This window comes from Myotis brandtii, unplaced genomic scaffold (assembly GCF_000412655.1).
Source record: "Myotis brandtii unplaced genomic scaffold, ASM41265v1 scaffold451, whole genome shotgun sequence".
Lineage (NCBI taxonomy): Eukaryota > Metazoa > Chordata > Mammalia > Chiroptera > Vespertilionidae > Myotis > Myotis brandtii.
In genome coordinates this window covers 35,273-56,209 of record NW_005367245.1, presented here as the reverse complement: position 1 = coordinate 56,209, position 20,937 = coordinate 35,273, and the positions used below count along the sequence as shown (strand labels likewise).

Genomic DNA, 20,937 nt, shown 5'->3' with positions numbered 1-20,937 from the left:
AGAAAGGGAGAGGGAGAGGGAGAGAGAGAAACATCAACAATGAAAGAGAATCACTGATTGGCTGCCTCCTGTATATCCTCTACTGGGGATTGAGCCTGCAACCTGGGTATGTGCTCTGACTGGGAACTGAACTGTGACCTTTTGGTTCGTAGGTCAATGCTCAAAAACTGGGCCATGCCAGCTGGGCATAAGGTTTCTTTTTCTTACAAAATACTTGACTAGGGGGTTAAACTTCAAGTACAGAGAAATCAGCTTAATATTTCTCTTAAAATAAAATGCCAAATGATTACATTAATTCAACTTTCTCATATTGTACCTTTTCACTACACATGTACACATAACACTACAATACATACATCATATATATGTATATATATGCAATAAATATATGTTAATGGCAGGAATGCTATAGAAATGCAGAAATTGGAAATGCAGATCATACAACCGACCTGTGCACTTTCACAATGAAGCCATTTAATTTTCTAGTGCTTCTGTAAATGTAAATAATTTTGATGTGTGGCTAATGCAAGAAATTGTCCATTTATTCTAGATGCAATGTGGAAGAGAGTCACAAATATATTGCACTACTTAAAGGCACTGTAAACCTTGCTTATCAGGTCAGGTGAAAGATAGACATAATTTTAAAAGCACTACTCATTGCTAAGTGACCAAATAACAAATTCTCAGGGAAAAAGAATCTTTGGCTTTGAGTTCTCATTTATTTATTGTTCTTCAAAGTTGATATACCTCTTAACAATTCCATGGAAAAATAAGTGAATTCGCTAACTTAAATAACAATATAGAGATCTGCCCATATATATTAGCTAATCTTTCCATTCTTGTAAAAGAATGCATTTTTTTTCTTGCTTTTAAAAGTGGTGTCAAATGCATTGTTGGGTACAATCTTCGACAAACTGTACTTTAAAATTGTATCTGTTTAAGGTTTTCAACCTCAAGGGATAAATCTCAGAAAAACAACACCCTGGTTTATTTTTACAGATATGGTTAATCATTATTTATTTTCCGTTCACGCAGGACATATGCCTGTCTCAGAAAAAGGAGTTTAAGAGGACTTAATAACATTTGCAAAGTCCCTTGAGAGATGTGTTACCAAAGTGTAAATTACAAGCATATTATTAGGCCAGCCTCATTTAACATGAATAGATTAAAAGCAAATGAGTGCCTTTAAAGGAGCAAAGTATTATTTAAAAAATTTAAAATCTGAAATTAAAGTGTTTGAACACATTTTAAATGCTGCTTCTTGCTTTTCCTGAATTAGTGTTCTTTTGAGGTAGTTGAGCAAAGAAAGGGACCCAGTTTGAAAATATGAAAGTGCTAGTAACAGCCATGTTTCTCTCACCACGGATTAGAGCATTATGCATGTTATCTGAGATTTCACATACATCAGAGGCAAACACGGTCATATTTTTTTCCTTGAAATGAATGTAAGCCATTAGACAGCTTTAAAACCCTAATCACTGCTCCCATAAATTGTTAAATTAGAGGAAAGGTTCATATTCATGTTTTTTTTAATGAATTTTGGACATTTAGCTGTTGAGTAATGATTGTTTGTGTAATGTTTCCACTAAGATAAATGCAAGTATTACGGTGCTTGCTACTTCTTTAAAAATCCTTTGCATTTTTACATAACAGCCCATTTTTCATTACCAGGAAAGGTATGCAATTTGAACCATGCTACTTTTTACTCACAATAAATCAATATGTGTCATAAGAGCAGAAAAGGAAGTAATATCACTCGCTATCATTGGACCTTCCCTTAGAGTGAGTCCCAGAAGACACTGCCAGGTTGGGTTGCTATAGCAACAGAGCTCTGGTGGCTCTTTTGCTTGGTTTGTTACAGTGAGTTGATTTTTACCACACTGGTATAATCCTGAAGAATTTTTATAGTAAAGAAGAAATTACAATGAATCAATAACAATGTGTGTGACCTTTCCATTGATCTGAGATGATTTCATTTAAAAGTAATAGAAAGAAGGCAACTCCATAACATTTCAAATCCCTTTGCTGACTTCCAATTAAATTATTCATTGTATTTTCTTCAGGCTCTTTAAATAGTCACACTTCTTAAAATGAGAAGAAAAAAAATCCTGAACCATTAGGGTGTCAGCAGAGACCTCATATGGTTTTGTGTTGCTGTTGTTTTTTATGCAAAAGTTTATTTTATTTTTAATTTCTTTTTTATTAAATTTATGGGGTGACATTGGTTAATAAGATTATGTAGGTTTCAAGTGTACAATTCTATGACACATCATCTGTATATTGCATTGTGTCATATGGTTTTACCTAACATGAAAGTCTGCTATAAAAATGTCCTGAAATAATATTAATCCACTTAAAAAATATCTGCAATTAGCAAGAAGACTCAACAAGACTTAACTGGAAATATAGAAGATTTATCTTCTGAGTTCTATTAAAAAATATATCAGGACAGATAACAATACATCTTATGGTGTATAGATGCTTAAGTGGTTTTGAGTATTACACTAGAGAGGCCATATAAAGCTTTTGAACAGTGTCTGGCATACGAATACACACCTAATGAGTATTGTTATAATTGTAACAATACACATTATATCCCTTTATTGACAGTAGGCACTATTGATTATGCAATTGCAATGCCTTTTGTGTTCTGAATATTTTTAAAGTAAAAATGATATAAGGAAACACTACTATATAGTTGAGCCTCAAATATAGTGTAAAAAGGTGCAGCTCTTTTTCAGAATACTAAGCTTGTGAATAAAACATTTGTATTTAATTGACATGCCACAGGGAACTAGCTTGGATTGGAGTGGATTATGGGTTTGGGAGTCAAAACTTCAATTTTGTTTATCACACTACTTACTTCAGACTTAGTCTCTCTAGGTCTGAAAAAAAACACAAACAAACTTATCTTTTCACTTGTAACAAAAGGGTGAAAACAATTTCCCAGTTGTGTGGTAGAGGGGACGCAGACAGTGTATAGAAAGCACTTGCTAAAATGCTCCCCCCACACATGACACTTTTTAATTTTAGCTATTTTTCCTTTAAAGGATTTCTAGTCATTTCCTTGAATCATAATTTCCAAACAGAACTTTAAGGTAAAAATGAATATTAAATTCAACATTTCTTGGAAGTACTTTAATATATATGGGTTTTAACTCCAGCAAATGTTGAAAACTTTCACTTCAGTATAATTCTATGTTATAAATTAATTATTTAACTTGGTTCAATTGATAATTCCTTTCCCAAAGTATGTTTTCATAACCTCCTAAGCTCAGGATGATGCTCTGGGGAGGGTTAAAAGAAAAAGTGGGTAAGGGACAATTTCTGTGGTCAGTTATGGTCAGACACATTTGGAAAATGCTACATGATATATTTCACTGTATACTGTGGGATTAATAGTTCACATTAGTATATTCATCCCTCCAAGAAATCCCAGATAATACCAGTTAAACAAATCAATATTGCTTACTAGTAGAGAACATAAATTCAAGAGTTGGTCTTTGAATCCCACCTTCACCACTTATTAGCTTATGTCTTTGAGAAGTTATTCAATCTCTATGTTTCCGCTTTCTCATCTGTAAAATGGGAATGGTGACAATACCAGGATGAGAAGTACAATGAAACCTATCACGTGCTCAGACAGAGGCTAATGGAATCAACTGTCTGTAATAAGAGTAAAGAAACTTGTTTAAACTCTTTTCCATAATAACTATTCTTTATAAATAATACCTTTGAACATCTTCTGGAACTATTATTCCCTGGAACACACAATCTCACAACATAGAACCCCACTCACTTGCTTGCTATTGTGCCAGAAAGTCTTATTACCAGAATATTAGAGCAACAATAGTAAGTGTAAAGCTCTTACCCCAAAAACATTCTATTCCTTAGAGCCATTTACAAATCAATGTATCATATTAGCAAAGATCAGTTCATCATATTAGGTTATTTGCATGTCCCTAAAAATTTAGCTTTAAAGGAAAGGGATATCCCGATTAAAGCTTTCATGCCTAAGAGAGAGAAAACTGAGTACATGTCTCAATTATGGAGTCTGCAGAGAGAAGAGACAATTTACAGATGTTTGTATGTTTTCTAGTACTAACCCAAAATAACTGGAGTGAGTTTTTGAAATGGAGAGATAAAATAGTAAAGAAAGATAAAAGCTAAAAGCATCAGCCAAGGAAAAAATATGCTATAGTTCCACAACAAAAACGCAAAGTCCTCCCTGGTCTATACACATGACTCCATGAACTTCCCTACCCTTGGCCAGAGGACCAGATAAGTGAACAGTCAGCTCATTAATATGACCTCTTATAAAAGTCCTTTTATTTACTCTCAAGTCTGCAACTGTATCAGGTCACTGACTTTTCTTCTGAAGAGTTCATGTTATTAATGTCATCATCAGAAGTAAATGCTCACTCATAATTTTATGCCCCCAACAATTAAAAACTATTTTCAATGATTCCTATTCCCTTCTAGTCTTAATCATAATTATAAACATCATTTCCACGAAGTGGCATTTTGAATATGTAAATACGATTTCAAAGTCTGTCCCCTCCCCACCCCCCACTAAGGATACCTAGAAGTCTTTTAAATAAGTCATTTCCTAGTACCTGAGTGGTTGTAGTCTTCCATGACCAGATGTGCAATGATCTCTAGTTGTGGTATTGTATGACAAATTTCTTCCTTCATATAGTTCTTGTTTTCTTTTAGATTGTTTGTTTCAAACATCAGCACACTTCAGAATCACCTGCAGGGCTTGTTAAAACACAGGTGGCTGGGCCCCACCCTCAGGGAGCTTCTGATTTAATGAGTCAGGGTGAGGCCAAGAATCTGCACTTCCAACAAGTTCCCAGGTGATGCTGATGCTGCTTATCTTGGGATCCCTTTTAAAAGCTACTGTTGGATTATTTACATGGAATATTGTCACCATGAAATGGAGGCTGACAAATAAAATAGCACAGACCTTTTTATGGCATGTGGAAACCTTTCCCACTAGCTTATACACAATCATATTGCCAACTGACTTCTTGAAAGCCTGGGTAGATACCAACTAACTGAATGAACAAATGAACAAAGTAAAATTCTTACTTCTCTTCTCCTCAAATAATACCATTAGGCCCGAGACCCTTCTATTTCTATTTTAATGATATATAACATAGTGAAATGGTAATATCCCAACCTGTTACCTCAGAAATCAAGGCGGTTTTAGCATCACTGTCCAAATTCAAAAGTCACTGAAAAATAACTGAAACATTTATATCTTGGAGGAAAGTAAACTTGTTTCTGCACAACAGATACAAATTAGCTGCATTTATCTTGTTGTCTATCAGATTGGTCAAAAACAATGTTGCTCATTAGAAGATGTAGAGCAAATATATAGCTTTGAAAATTATTTTTTATAAGCTAGAAACAAGAGAATTCTCACCCTGACAGGGGATTATGAGCATGATTGTCTAAAAGACACAGTCAAAAACCTCAGAGGTTTTCTCTTATACTATTGGATTCTTTATAGTTGGGTATAGATTAATCCCTCACCTTGAAACGAAGACATGCACATAAGCACACATGCCTACATAAGCATATGGTTGCAGCTAGATAAGTGCACACTAGGTAGCCATGTAGGTGAAGGGTCCATGCATACATTCTTTCTAGAAACCCACAGATAAGACATATGTTTAGCAAAGATATCCTCTGCAGAAAATGTCTTCTGGGCTCTTTTTCTATAATCTGCTGACATTCTTATATTTTTCATTCTTACTTGCTGTTAGTGATTCTGTTTTAATGTATAAAGAGAAGATGTGTTCATATACATAATAATCATAAAACCATATATAAGTAAAGTGATTGGGTATTGTCAACAAACCTTATAATTTTCTTAGGAATAAAATTGTTAAATCTAGAGTAAACGTGTTACATGCAGACTTACTAAGATAATTTTGTATTTATTAATTCTAAGAGAGTTTCTTCCTGAGTCACTGTTTTGATAACTGTATTATCTTTATGTAAAAGCTAAGTCAACAGTCTTAACAACAGCCTGAGAAGACAGAATTGTTCTTTGCATGGCCAGTATCATTATGGCTATATGAAGACACTGCCATTCCCAGGACTGACAGAAAACTAGGGGACAAAAGCTAAGACACCATATATATTTCATTGTATGTATATTTTATATAATAATAATATGCATATGTGCATCTAATTATTATGTTTTGTATAGTAAATATGACCATATTTAGCAGCCTCAAAAAAGATATGAAAAAATTTAAAATATGCCAATGTGAAAAACGTAAGTTTAGGAAATGCTGAACTGCAGTGTAGCCCCTGTGATGTGGTCATTCCCTAGTGTGGGTGAGAAGTTGACTAGGACCATATTTAGCAGCCTCAAAAAAGATATGAAAAAATGTAAAATATGCCAATGTGAAAAACGTAAGTTTAGAAAATGCTGAACTGCATGCAGCCCCTGTGATGTTGTCATTCCCTACTGTGGGTGAGAAGTTGACTACAGCGCACTTACTACTTAATTCAGGTGTTCATAGAGCCATAAGGTAAGAAACTAGCAGCAACAACCATACCTCTGAGGGTTTGGAGTGTTGTTTTTTAGTAATAACTGCCAGTTCCTTGTAGTGAGTTCGTGCAGAATAGCAATCAATTAAATATAGTCCCTGCCACAAATCAAAAGGACTAGCCAAAGCCTGTACTCCTCACTAAGACAGTATTAGTTCCTGCATTCAGTGAAGAGAAGGAAGCAGGGAGAAAATGTGCAATGAACAGTGCCTATGGCTTGCCTGTGAAATTTCAATTCCTAAACTATAGGGACTGGGAGGTAAAAGCCATGAGGGATATCAAGAAACAACAGAGGAGCCTTTTTGGAATCACTTTCCTCCATCAGGGTGAGAACAGACCCCTGGCAAGCCAAAGGATAAGAATTTCAATATATATTAATAGATAACTTTCTTTTTTGACAAATAGTTTTACTTTCTGGTTTAAGCAGTCATATAAATATTCCTTTTTAATAATTAAGATATGAAAAATAACGGGTTAATTTTAAAGGGAAATCTGTTGTAAAAAAAATAGCTCACATTATATGTGGACAGTGCACAGTGAGAAAAAATGAATAACTAAAATTGATTAAAACACCCGTCATAGCAGCATGACACCATGACTTGCTGGCCAGTCAGTGAAAACCACGTCACAGTTGACTCCCTTATTGCAGGCTTACCTGGAACACTGGAAGCATGAAACTGAATGTGCACAGTATATGCTGCTGTAACACACTGTATTTAACTCAAATGCTATCACTAGGGAAGTTGATGCAATTTTTTCCAGTAAAGCAAATCCCAAGTCCTCTATAAACAACACATGCACAGATTTTACCAAAAGGAAACCATTTTCTGAAAAGAAAAATGGCACACAAAAATTTTCTTAAATATTAAATGCAATGTAAATTTATGTTATTCATAAATACCGATATCAAACTTGTTGACAATTGACTAAATTAAAGACCAGACACAAATAAACATATAATAGCTACACACATATATGTATATATTTTTAGCCACAGATATTGGGTTACAATAGAAGAAAAAGTATCTAGTTTATTAATCATGTGTTTTGTCAACACTTCGATCATAAAAGGAATAACTGTTTTAACATGAATTAAACCTTGCTTTGGATCTAATATTCTCAAGGAGCCTGACTCTCAATTGAGAAAGGTCAGCATAGTAAAATTTAAACACATCTTTGGAATGACTAAATCACTATTTTTAATGTACTAAAGGGAAGGCATGTAGCGTGGCTAAAATGAACCTGTATATTATCCTTATAATAAGATACAAGAGAACAATAAGCATTGATGGGGGCAACTGTTTATCCTAATGAGGCCACTCTCCCAGATTTGTACCAAAACTCTAACACTGACCTATTATATCCCTTTCATTGCTATTCCAAAATATCAATTTTTACCTAAAATTATTTTAAAAACACACACCAATAAACATTGACCTAAATTAGATTTTAAAAAATGACTGACATTATTTTGAAGGCTAATTATGATCAAACTTTTCTTCAAATAACATGATGTAGAACCTTAAAAAATCTGTCACACAAATAAATTTCAGTCAAAAGTTGAAATTAAGAAAATACTGCACAGGCAAAATTTCTACTGGGCCATCACTGTGAGTATTGTTCAGAGTATTCATTGATTGTACTAGATGTATGCATTCAAATATTCTGTTCTATAAAATAAAATAACAAGCAAGAAATTTTTAACTTATTCAAAAGAAAAGAGACTATAGCTCCTTTGAAACCTAATTGCTGGAATATAATTTTATGGTTGGGTCACAACATGAGGAACTGTATTTAAAGGGCCAGAAGGTTGAGAACCACTGATTTAGAATATTCATTGATTGTACTAGATGTACGCATTCAAATATTCTGCTCTACAAAATAAAATAACAAGCAAGAAATTTGTAACTTATTCAAAAGAAAGAGACTATAGCTCCTTTGAAACCTAATTGCTATTATTTAGGTAATGACTAAAAACTATGGTGGAAAAATATTTATACTTATCAATTATAGGAATGTATCAGTGCTATATTTTCCATTTTCTTATTTCTCAGAAGAATTCTTGGTCTTATGAAAAGTCTTATTTTAAGAGATTATGTTTTCTTGATTATTACCAAAACAGATCACAAGTGAAAGACTTGAAATGTGACTTTATTGAGCCACTAATTACAATCTAGTCAGATATCTAATTAGGACAATTGTAAAATGGAGACCACCAAATCATTCATTGGCATAAGTCCACATTTCTTCATTCACTCAGAAAACTAAGTAATAAATGGCAGTCACTATTTAGCCCAGCCATTGTAATGAGCTTTCATTCCCCTCACCCTGGTTCATAATCCAAACTTCTTTTAAAGATCATGTTCAAATAATTTGAAAATTGCCAGGACCAATAAGATGATATTCCTGAAGTAGAAATATGAAAGATCAGGGCAGAATGTTGATTTCTGTTTCCCATTGGGGATATCTGTGTGTGGGGGGGTGGAGGGGGGATTCCTTTGAAACTGAATGTATAAACAAAAATGAATTTGTTGTTTTTTTCTTTTCCTCATTCTACTTTATCTCTATGGTCTATTTGGTGTGCATGTTTGGGTATATGTAAAAAGAGAGAGATAGTTCTATTTATTTAGCCCTCAGCAGTAATTATGTGTGATATGTTTTTAAATGTTCATACCTCATTTCTTCAAGTCCAACTGTAACCACCATAGGGGAAGTCCCTGCTTAGTTACTGGTCATACTTTCCTGTAACCCCCACTCAAGTCCTGAAAGTCTCATAAAGGATAAGATATCATGTGAGCAGTAAAACTTTACCCTAATGAAGAGAATCTTTTCTCCCACTCGGTATCTTCCTTGAGAAAGCCTCTCCACACAGAATTTGCTTGGGCATTTGCAAGGAGGATCCTCAGAAATCCTTTTCACCTGAAATAGAAGAGCAGGCAAGTTCATTCTCCAGTTCATTCTCCTTCATCAAGTCCCATTTAGATTCATCTGTTCTGTGGGTTGAAAGGCCCCTGGACCAGGGCTGCTTTTATATGTGTTCTATATCACACTATGAACATGATATGAGCAGTTGCGTCCTAACCATGTGAAGATCAGGCCTGGAAGGCATTTTCTGAAGGCCAATAACTGCACTAAAGCATGAGCTGGATCATGACAAAGAAATGATGCTGGAGGATAATGCCAAGCAAATCAATTTGCAGCGTAAGAATGAATCTGGGTTCCCTCACTGTGGGAGAATTAAAAAGATCATGTACATTGGGTTGCCAAGATAAATACATTGAAAACTAGAATAGAACATATGTCAAAATTGTGCTTCCTCATTGTAATTTAACAATATGAATTTTACCCATTTCAAAATAGAGAATAGAACACTTTGTTGTTGTTGTTGTTTTTATGAGACTATTGTTTCATCTTATTTTGAACTCAAAGGTTTTCTTTAATAAGTCATCTCTAGCCTGGCCGAGTGGTTCAGCAGTTGAACATCGACCCAGGAACCAAGAGGTCATCGGTTCAATTCCCAGTTGGGGCACATGCTCAGGTTGTACAGCTTGCTCCCCAGTGGGGGGTGTGCAGGAGGCAGCTAATTGACGATGTTTTTCATCATTTTTTCTATCTCTCTATTCCTCACATTTCCTCTCTTTCTAAAAGTTAATAAAAACATTTTTTTAAAAAAAGAAGTCATCTCTAGTACACCCAGGCTCACCCAGCAATGTATTCCATCTCAGTAAATGCCACCCTCCAAAACCTACTTCAGTGGCAGTATCTTACAATTTACATACATTTTATAAAACCACATCTGAATATCAGAATTTACCTCGATTTTATCTATCTCCCTATTCTTAAAAAAAAAATACCTAATATAAATAATGTGTGCACAATGCCTATAAGTAGTTGTGACTATTAGAAGGCAATGTATATAGACCATGACTTTAGGAATGAAGTTTATATTTATGTTTTTTTGTTTTGTTTTGTTTTTTAAAAAATATATTTTATTGATTTTTTACAGAGAGGAAGGGAGAGGGATAGAGAGTTAGAAACATCGATGAGAGAGAAACATCGATCAGCTGCCTCCTGCACACCCCCCACTGGGGATGTGCCCGCAACCAAGGTACATGCCCTTGACCGGAATCGAACCCGGGACCCTTCAGTCCGCAGGCCGACGCTCTCTCCGCTGAGCCAAACTGGTTAGGGCTATTTATGTTTTTCTTAATTGGGAACCTGTCATGCTGTGTCTCATAACTGCCCTCTCTTCAACTCACCAACCAAACAAACCAAAGCAACAATTTCCTGTGTTTTGAGTCACAGATCTAAACAACATGCACCCTGCAATTGAGAAGCTAGACTGAATAAATTTAGTTTCTGAAGAATTGACTTGGTCTCTCCCACTTAAGTTCTTTCTTCCACAAAGATATAGTTTCATCACCAAAGATAGTCAATCATTCTTTCAAATAAAGCAACGTCTGACTTCAATCAGCCTTCTATTAAACAAAACCTTTGGAAAGAGTGACACATGAATTCACTTGTGTGTTGGTGCACAGAACTTAAACAGCTTGGTTTTCCCAGATTGAGAGATTCCAGAAAGTATGGAAGCATAATAACTAGAGAAAAAGCTAGAAAAAAGTGGAGGAATCCTGAAGAAAACTTACATTAAGTGCTATGCAATTATGCCTCAGTGAAGACCATAAAGAAAAACTGACACTATAGCTGAGGAAGAGGGAACCAACTTTGAGATACATATTTTCATCTGTTCTGTCTAGAATCCCTAATTCTGCCAACATATAAACCTATAATTCTTAATACTTATTCTTACCATATCAAATTGTATATCAGTTATTGGTTAACCCTAATTTCTCTTTGCTGGATTGAGTTATTTAAGGGTTAAGATAGTATTTCATTACTGTTTTAAATCCTTCAAATAAAACAAAATCCCTTAATGGCATATACTATGTGTTCAATAAATGCATATTGAGTAACTAAATGAATGGCTAAATAAAAACATGATCCTATACGGGACACGGGGGGAAATCGTACAACCGATTAAAATTGGATTCAAAGAATGTTACAAATGGCTTTCATTGAAAAATGGGGGGGGAAAACCTGTTAAGGTCATTAACTTAGTGATTAGGCTGTGTATTTGAGTTCTGAATTTTTTCTATCATATGATACTTGACCCATAGGTACATCCACCCTCGCACAATATTAACAGAATTCTGTCCCTAGAGACATTTTTGAATGGATATTCTTAAACAAGATGGTGATGATAGAACAATCAGTCAGCATTATGAGAGCACGTGGCCCAAACTTTAGGAGAGCCCTCCTTGGCCCAGCTTTCCTGCCACACAGTAATTGAGCAAAGGGTAAACTGGTGTTCAAGTTGTTCCTCTGCTAAAAAATGATAATCGTAAGTATGGGTAAAAGTGTTTCCATCTTGAAGTGTTCTTAGACAAAACACAGAAACTGTGGGAATCAAAGGAAGTGAAATACAAAATGCATTTCCTCAAGTGGCCCGCCCTTCTCCCAGTGCCTTCCGAGCTTTGAAAACAAACTTGTTTTTTTAAAAATCAAGGGCTTTTTTTGTAGTTGTGTGAGAGGTGGGGGCAGAAATGGAAGAGATGAGGCCAGACTGCGGGGTAGTGAAAATAGATTGTTAAGTAAACAGTGACCGATGACATCTGTGCGTCTTACATTACCTCGGGATAAGTCAGTCTGGCAGGTGTTCTGCTTTGGCCCAGGAACCCAGCCAGTATTCTGCTGAAATGGGATTTCAAGAGGAGCCTGATTACTCAGAATTACACTATCTATCATCCCCAGACTGAGGAAGTTGATGGAGAAGAGGAAGAAAGTAAGAATGGTTTCTTAGAACTGGATTCAACTCATTGTGTGGGAACCAGCTCACCATGAGGGAATGCAAAGAGAACTGAACCCGACCCCACCACTTTATCGCAGCTGAATCGCTCTATCAGGCCCTCGGGAGAATAAATTAATCTGAATGGACACCACTGTGTATTCTTTTATGATATCTTGATTAAAGAAGGTAGGGCGTATTATCCACAGAAAAGGTCACCTATATTTTTTTTCCAAATTTCCTCAATCCCCCAAAGTAGCAAACAAATAAATGTGAGGAAATATTGACAGTTTCAAAACTGGCAGTTCCTGTTGAAATTGCTCTCTGCAATATGATATCTTAACACAGGTCTGCTTTTTCTTACTCTGCTCTTTCTTTTTCTTTTCTCCTTTTCTACTCTTTATTGTTTTATTCCCCCTCTTTATTCTCTTTCTTCTTTACTTTTTTGATACAAATAGTAATTTTGTCAGAGCAGAAATAGCCAATATTTTTAACTGAACACAAGAACTTTGCAGGCAATCTCTATTTTACATCCCCATTCTAAAACACAAACTGGGGTACATGAATTTCAATTTCCCACCGCTATATATGTTTCACATGCAGTGAAGCAACTGCCATAGGGACTACTTAATTTTCATATTTGACATACGAATCTCTGATTTACATCATTAGTGAGACTCAAATGATGTTTCTCTCTGTTCCACTGTCCCTGAAATAAATTTGGTGAAAAAACTATCACTTAATCAGAATGCAAATATTTGCAATGCAATTCAGCAACAAAGTATGAAAGAGAGACTATAAGAAACTTCAAAACTATCACTTAATCAGAATGCAAATATTGCAATGCAATTCAGCAACAAAGTATGAAGGAGAGACTATAAGAAACTTTCATGGCCAAATAATTTGGAAAATTCCAGGTAAAACAAGATCTGATGGACTCACTAGTGCCTTTAATATATCACAGTGAATTGCCAAACTCTACCCAGGAAATACAGTGAGCTGTGTTTCTCAAACCAACCTAACCATGGAATTCTTCTCCCTGCGAGGCATCTGGGGTGTCAGTACTTGACTAAACATTCTTGGAGAAATGCTGGTTTAAAACCTTTCAGAACATAGTATTCTAGCTGGCAACGGTACAGAAATATCCAGTTTGCACATTCCTACATTCAGTTAAAACCCCGTAACTAAATGGATGGTTACATTCCCAAATTTGTGGTAAACTTTAAAAGAGGTTTAAAGCTCTTGTGAGAGCCCCTCATTGTTTCCAGTTGGGGGACGAGAAGTTGGAGAAGGGAGAACCACCATGGGGTGACAATCTTGCTTGGACTGGAATATTGAAGAAACTTTTCCAAAATCCTTCTCATAGTTATTTCACCACCTCCTCCCTCCTGTCCTTTTCCTCCACTTCTCAAGGATGAGGGATGACCACATATGGGACAAGCTGGTGAAGAAAGGGAACCATTCTAGCGACTTCTTCCAGGTTCATGTAAATGGATTCAAGGGGCAACATCTCCTCCCTCTGCAAAGTAGCCCATTTCCAGAGCACATGGCCATTCCAGATAAATAGAACAAGGGAGAAGCTTTTTTAAACATTAATTACTCACGTTGATAATCTATTCAACAAAAATGGCACTAATAGACATAGATTAAAAAAAGATGGCCCATGCCTTTGAGAACAAGGACTACACATAGAGAATAATGGGTATTTATGCCCAATAAGGTAAATACCTCATGAAATATATAAAAACACTTGGGGCATCGAGGACTAATTTGTCAATATCACCTGGAATGGGAGATGCCAAGGAAAGCTCACAGCCTGAATTTTAAAAGATGAAAAGGTGTTTAAAAGTAGATTTAAAAGATGTATAGGCATACATATGGTGATGAAAGCAAATGAGGAAAAACAGAGCATAAAATGTCCTTTGGAATTTGGGGTTAGCAGGCATCTTTACAATGGGTACCTCCGAATGCTAGGATGAGTTTAGAGGGGAAAGACAAAATAGGCCAGCACATGGAGACTTATGTGACATAAATGATTTGGGATTTACCTTGGATGTTAAAGGGAACCCCTATAAATTTTCATCAAATCTGAGTTGCACCTAGGTAACAATAATGTTTATGGATAATAATGTCAAGAACACATTGTTCAACAATGTCAAACATGAGAAATAAGCCTCATAATGTGAGAACTAAAAGAATGTATTTGATTCAGAAATTAATTCATTAGGAGGTTAAGACGCTGTCCAAGCTCTGACTATAAAGCATTAAAGAAAATGAGTAGAAGTGACAGCTGAGGGGAAAAGGATTAAAATCAAGTGCAGTTGCCCCAGAGATACACATTTATAAGAGAAAGACTAAAGGAACATCTTACCCCAAAATAAATCGGGGAAAATTGTTCTCATCAATATATAAATAATGCACTATTACATACTATTAATACAATACTTTATTCAATTAACTTATAAAGTAAATACGAAATACTATGATAAGGAAGGCATGTCACTGATTCTTAAAAACAGTTCTATAATTTTAAATTTTTTAAAAAGTATTTTTATTGATTTCAGAGAGGAAGGGAGAGGGAGAAATTGATAGAAACATCAATGATGACAGAGAATCATTGATTGGCTGCCTCCTGCACACCCCACAATGGGGATTGAGCCCACGACCCAGGCATATGCCCTGACCTGGAAGTGAACCATGACCTCCTGGTTCACAAGTCAATGGTGAGGATAAAAAAATGTCCTTGCCTATTCTTTAATTCCTGAATGGACTGAACAGAAGAAAACCAAATTAAACTGTTATTGGCTAAGATACTATAACAGGCTAAGTTTAAGTCTGCTGCCCTTAGCAGAAATGGGAATTCTCAATCTGCCAGAAAAAGTTATATTTCTGCTCATCCGAACCTGCAGTGTAAGTTAGAGTGCCACATGGGGGAAAGCAAAAGCTGGGAAACCGTGTTTCTGCACTGTGTACCACAGTCCCAGCCTGTTCCGCTCAGACCCTGGCGAAGGAAACCCTCAGCCATGGGCCAGCAGTCCTTGTTAGTCCTGTCTACTTCTTAGAATGGGCATTATGGCTGCTGCTAGTTTCTCAGGACTCTCCCCATGTATTGGAGACACATTTCACTCTCACAGCTCTGAATGATGTTAATATTTGCTATAAAACAAGTAACCATTTTTTTTTAACATTTGTACCCAAAACACATGTTCTGGGAGGTAAATACACATAATCGAACACACTACTTATCACCAAGAACTACTTAACAGGCAACAGAGGTTGCCAGAGAGTTTTAATTCATTCCTTTTGCTGTAACACTCAGGATGTTTTCTGTGATTATGAGGGATAATGACAATAGTTGCTAATCTGCCAAAGACTGTGACTCAAGGACTCTGCTAAGTAGAGGGATGGGGACCTCAGAGTTAGACAAAATTGGGTTGGAATCTGAGCTCCTCTTTTTTCCTCAGGAAGTGATTCAACTTCTGTTTGTTTTCTCAGTAAGAAACCTGCCTTACAGATACCTAGAGCACTTGGAAAACAATGCTAGACCCTGGACCACAGCAGGCAGTCGGTAAAGAGCAGTTATCTTCTCTGTGGTGTTTGCTTTCCCTCTTTAACAATCCTCCAGATCTCATGCTTCAGGCTTCTTACCTGTGAAATGAGGAGCCAAACCACTGGCAACGATCTTAAGTGTTTTCAAAGTCAACTTTTAAGGAGTTGATCTATTGTCCTACATTGTTAGATACTATTCAGCAGAATTAAGTGACATTTTATTTGAAAGACTGGCTCAGTTTTGAATCTCAAAATGAACTGTAGAAGTACAGACTTTTTCACAGGATTTTAAAATGAATTTCAATGAAATTGAAATAGACATAGGTTAGACTGATAAGAGATTGTGCGGAATGATTTGACCCAATAATCCCACTTCTAGGAATATATCTCAAGAAATCAGAAACACCAATCAGAAAGGATATATGCACCCCTTTGTTCATAGAAACACAATTTACAATAGCTAAGATTTGGAAACAGCCTAAGTGCCCATCAAGCAGATGAGTGGATCAAAAAACTGTGGTATATCTACACAGTGGAATACTACACAGCTGTAAAAAAGAAAGAACTCTTACCATTTGCAACAGCATGGATGGACCTGGAGAGCATTATGCTAAGCAAAATAAGCCAGTCAGAGAAAGATAAATATCACATGATCTCACTCATTTGTGGAATATAATGAACAATATAAACTGATGAACAAAAATAGATCCAGAGACACAGAAGCATCTAACAGACTGTCTAACCTCAGAGGGAAGGCAGGGGGTGGGGGTTAAAGGAGGTAAGAGATCAACCAAAGGACTTGTATACATGCATATAAGCATAACCCATGGATACAGACAGTAGGGGCTGAGGGCATGTGCTGGGGGGTGGGAATCGCTGGGGAGAGGTCAATAGGGGAAAACAGAGACATACGTAATACTTTAAACAATAAGGAATTTAAATTAAAAAATAAACAAAACAAGATGAGTTTTGAAATTAAAAAAGACTACGTAGTATAAAGTCTGACCAGTTTTACTTACTGCATCATCCAGTAAGTTTCCTGTACTCTTTTTTCCAGAAGACTTTGATGAAGGAGAAGGTGAAGGAGAAGGGGCAGAAAGTGTTTCTTCTTGTTCAATCTCTTTTTCCAATTTTATCAAACCAGGAGGCTCCACACCATACCTTTTAAAAGATACAAGATCAATGTAGATGCATAACTTACAACGATACACTTACTATCTATATATATAAAAGCCCAGTGACCGAATGGTGGAATGACCAGAACGACTGGTCGACCAGTCGTTATGATGCACACTGACCACTAGGGGCAGACACTCAATGCAGGAGCTTTACCCTGGTGGTCAGTGTGTTCCCACAGTGGGAGCAGCTGTTCAGAGGGCAGGTCCACAGGTGTTCAGCTGACTGGGATGAGCGGCACTCCCACAGTGGGCTGATCCCCGTAAGGCCACGCCCCCCACCAGTGCATGAATCCGTGCACCGAGCCTCTAGTATGTTATAGTTGATTATGAAGACTACAGGAGCAAACTGATAACTTTTAAAAACAATTTAACTTTTCCTGGTATGGAATGGTTCTTAAACAGGGGGGAAACATATCTGCTGAGTGTGTGTGTGTGTGTACACATATATGAATCAACACATAACAAATAGCATACTAAGATTAAATAAAATGCTACATGTAATATATTAATGAATCAATGATACAAATAACCATATAACATTTAGTATTCAGTTTTCATATTCACTAGGAAATGATATAAGTGATGTAACTGAACTCCTATTTTGGACACAAGCTTGTTAAAGATGGAAATAAATTCAGGCATAGCCAAGTTTGAAAACAATAATCCCCCCAAATAAACATTCTTAAATGATTTAACAGAAAAGAAATTCTCTATATTAATTGTATACCTCCTATGGGGCCCAGGAACAATGGACTATGGGTTATACAAGTTATTTTCTTAAAAACAATATAATGAAAGCATGTCTAGTGTTTCTAGGAAAGAAAATGAACAGAGAAGAAAGAAAAACAACTTAGAATAATATGTTAAATTTCTGTGTTTTAAATTATAAATGCCACAGAAGTTTTAAAAAATAGATATAGTTATTAGCATTTTTATCTCCTGTAATCATATTTTTCTTAGGCTAAACTTAAAATTGATTTGCTTTCTTAATGTACATCGATTGTACATCTAAGTTTAGTGAACAATGTGAAGATGATCAGGTTAGGAAATCACCTCGAGCCATCACAATCACAGCATCCATCCCAGGTGGAGGAGGCCAAAGGTAACCAGAAATTAAGATTTGAGAAGGGCCTCTGGGATCATCTATCACATACTTCATCTGTGCAGCTAAGAACACAGATCCAGAGAAGGTACAGAACTAAGTAGGAGCTGCACAAAGATGCAAAGCCAGGTTCTCTGACTTCAGGACTGAAGCCAATTTTCTCTTACTTTTAACCAGGTGATTGTGAGTTAGAAAGGAGAGGGAAAAGTCATAGGTCATGGATAATCTACCAAGTAAATAATCTATAGATAGAGAATAAGTATGTTGGTGGTATGTCTAGTACCTTAGAGTGAGCTGTACATTAAAACAGTATTAAATGTAAAAGCTTAGATTACTAAATACTAACCTGTTCTAATGGCCTGTTATTTTAACTGACATCATTGCATGTGTTCAGTAGACATTCCCAAGGGGAAGCAATTTCCTCACTCTTGATGTTTTGTTCTTGTAGAGCAGTGGTTCTCAACCTTCTGGCCCTTAAAATACAGTTCCTCATGTTGTGACCCAACCATAAAATTATTTTCGTTGCTACTTCATAACTATAATGTTGCTACTGTTATGAATCGTAATGAAAATATCTGATATGCAGGATGGTGTTAGGCGGCCCCTGTGAAAGGGTCATTCGACCGCCAAAGGGGTCGCGACCCATAGGTTGAGAACCGCTGTTGTAGAGGGTGTTCGATTCATTTAATTTCTGGTCTCTCTCCTCCATTATTCTCTCCTCTCCGACAACATAAAAGGGTTTATCAAATCGGTAAGTCTAAGCATGCTGAAGACCAGCGCATAACAGCATTAGCTTGAAAGTGCAAAAGAGACATTGGAAGGCCAATGGACCTTGATCTCAGCAGGTTTTACCTTGGATGTTATTCCTTTGGTGAAAAACTATCACTTAATCAGAATGCAAATATTGCAATGCTGTGATTGTGATGGCTCGAGGTGATTTCCTAACCTGATCATCTTCACATTGTCCATTAAACTTCACTGACCTTTGATTCTATCTGCTCTGCCTGCATGCATTGCTAAGGGACAAATGTGTAACCAAACTGAATAAAAAACAGGCAAGACTGGGACTCGTGGTTCCTCTTCTCGAAAGAGGTTCCACCTGGCCCCCCCAGGCCTTTAAAATTCATTTTTCTTGAATAGTGTCTTCATTGTGCATCGGCCCTCCTACAGGTTATCCTGAACCCACCATGCAGATCATGGCATAAGACTAAACTGAACATGTTTGACTCACTTTACCGTTCTTCATCTAGAAAAGAAACTGCCCACAGGAAGGTCTCTACAGGAACCTCCACCCTGATTCATCCTTGCCTGTAATTAGGTGGCTAACTGGCCTAATTCTGCAGTTCCGTTACAGACAATAAGCATCTCTGTCAACTCGGACCTTATCAACAACAAAGAGGATGTTTGATGTTCTATCTGCCACTCCTTTATCTTCTAATTTTTTTTCAGAATTTAGATGGTAAGGTTGGGTGGTATGTGTCAAGTGCCCTTTGAGTGCTGGAAAATGTTAGAATTCAGTACAAAACAGTTCAAGCTAGCATAACTCAATGGAACAAATGCTGCTTTGAGAACTGCCTCTATGAATGGAGTAATTTTTAGTTACAAAAATCAAAGACCTAGGCACCACTTATCATATTTTTAACCTTTTAATCATATTAGCCACATCCTGGGACATGAGTTCAAACATGTGCCAGACTGCAAATTCTCTAACAGCAGAGACCACTCTCTGATACACAGCATCCCCAGCAGTTAGCATGGATCCTGGAACACAGTAGGTACTTCATACTGTTTAAATGAAAGAAAAAAATCCCTGTATTCTCATATAACAATAACTTGGAGTTCCAATTATGTATTTGGTTTCACTGTTTGGGGTGTTTAAATGCATATCACTTTAATAAAACATGCCAATATTGAACGTACATAAATGTGTTACAAAAAAAATGTTCTAGGTGATTTTAAACCCTATCCAAAATGAGAATACCTTTTTTTAAAAAAAACTTTGTGAAACTAGTATTAATTACACTGAACTCAACCCAGCATTTCATTCCCATTGGTAAGTACCAACAATACTCATATGGAGATTTGTGCATCATTATTCCCTGAGGTAGACTTGAGCTAACTGTGTCATGAACCTCCTCTTTAAATTTAGCAGATCACTTAACCTCTAGGAGTCTGCTTTCTATCAGGAAAGCAGAGATGAAAATGGCCTGCCCTAGAGGTCTGATGTAGCAGTCCAGGGAGGGAGAAAGAATGTGAGAAAAGCAATTGCTATTGAACACCAGCATGTGTCTGGCCCATGAGGGCACCTTCACATACATTATTACTGAGCCTCAGCTTTATTTCAATATAAAGTGGACATTCTAATCCTTGCATTTGAATATTATTAGAACGAATTAAAACAGTATCCATTACACTCGTAGCGCAGCTTCTGACACATCACAACCTCTGAGATTGCTGTTAATTGATGTTTCAAATGTTGCACAGCCAGAAAACTGCAGGACTAATGTACTTTTGCCAAAGTTTTTACTTTTAAAGTATATTATACCACCAAATTAAATAATATAATGGCATCATAATTAAGATGTGAAATAGTATTATTAAGATTGTTTATATTGCCCTAGACCAGCCGTGGGCAAACTATGGCCTGCGGGCCGGATCCGGCCCATTTGAAATGAATAAAACTAAAAAAAAAA

General features: G+C 36.3%; 1 protein-coding gene across 1 annotated transcript in view; it reads right to left on the bottom strand.

The window, feature by feature from the left end:
* The window catches only part of LOC102262508 (growth arrest-specific protein 2), a 72,454-nt gene that overhangs the window by 34,130 nt on the left and 17,387 nt on the right, over window positions 1-20,937 (bottom strand). Inside the window, exons 3-4 of the mRNA XM_005874801.2 lie at window positions 16,984-17,125; window positions 9,382-9,489 (exon numbers count right to left, since the gene is read on the bottom strand). Of these exons, the coding sequence (XP_005874863.1) occupies window positions 9,382-9,489; window positions 16,984-17,125 (250 nt within the window). The remainder of the gene's footprint in view (window positions 1-9,381; window positions 9,490-16,983; window positions 17,126-20,937) is intronic.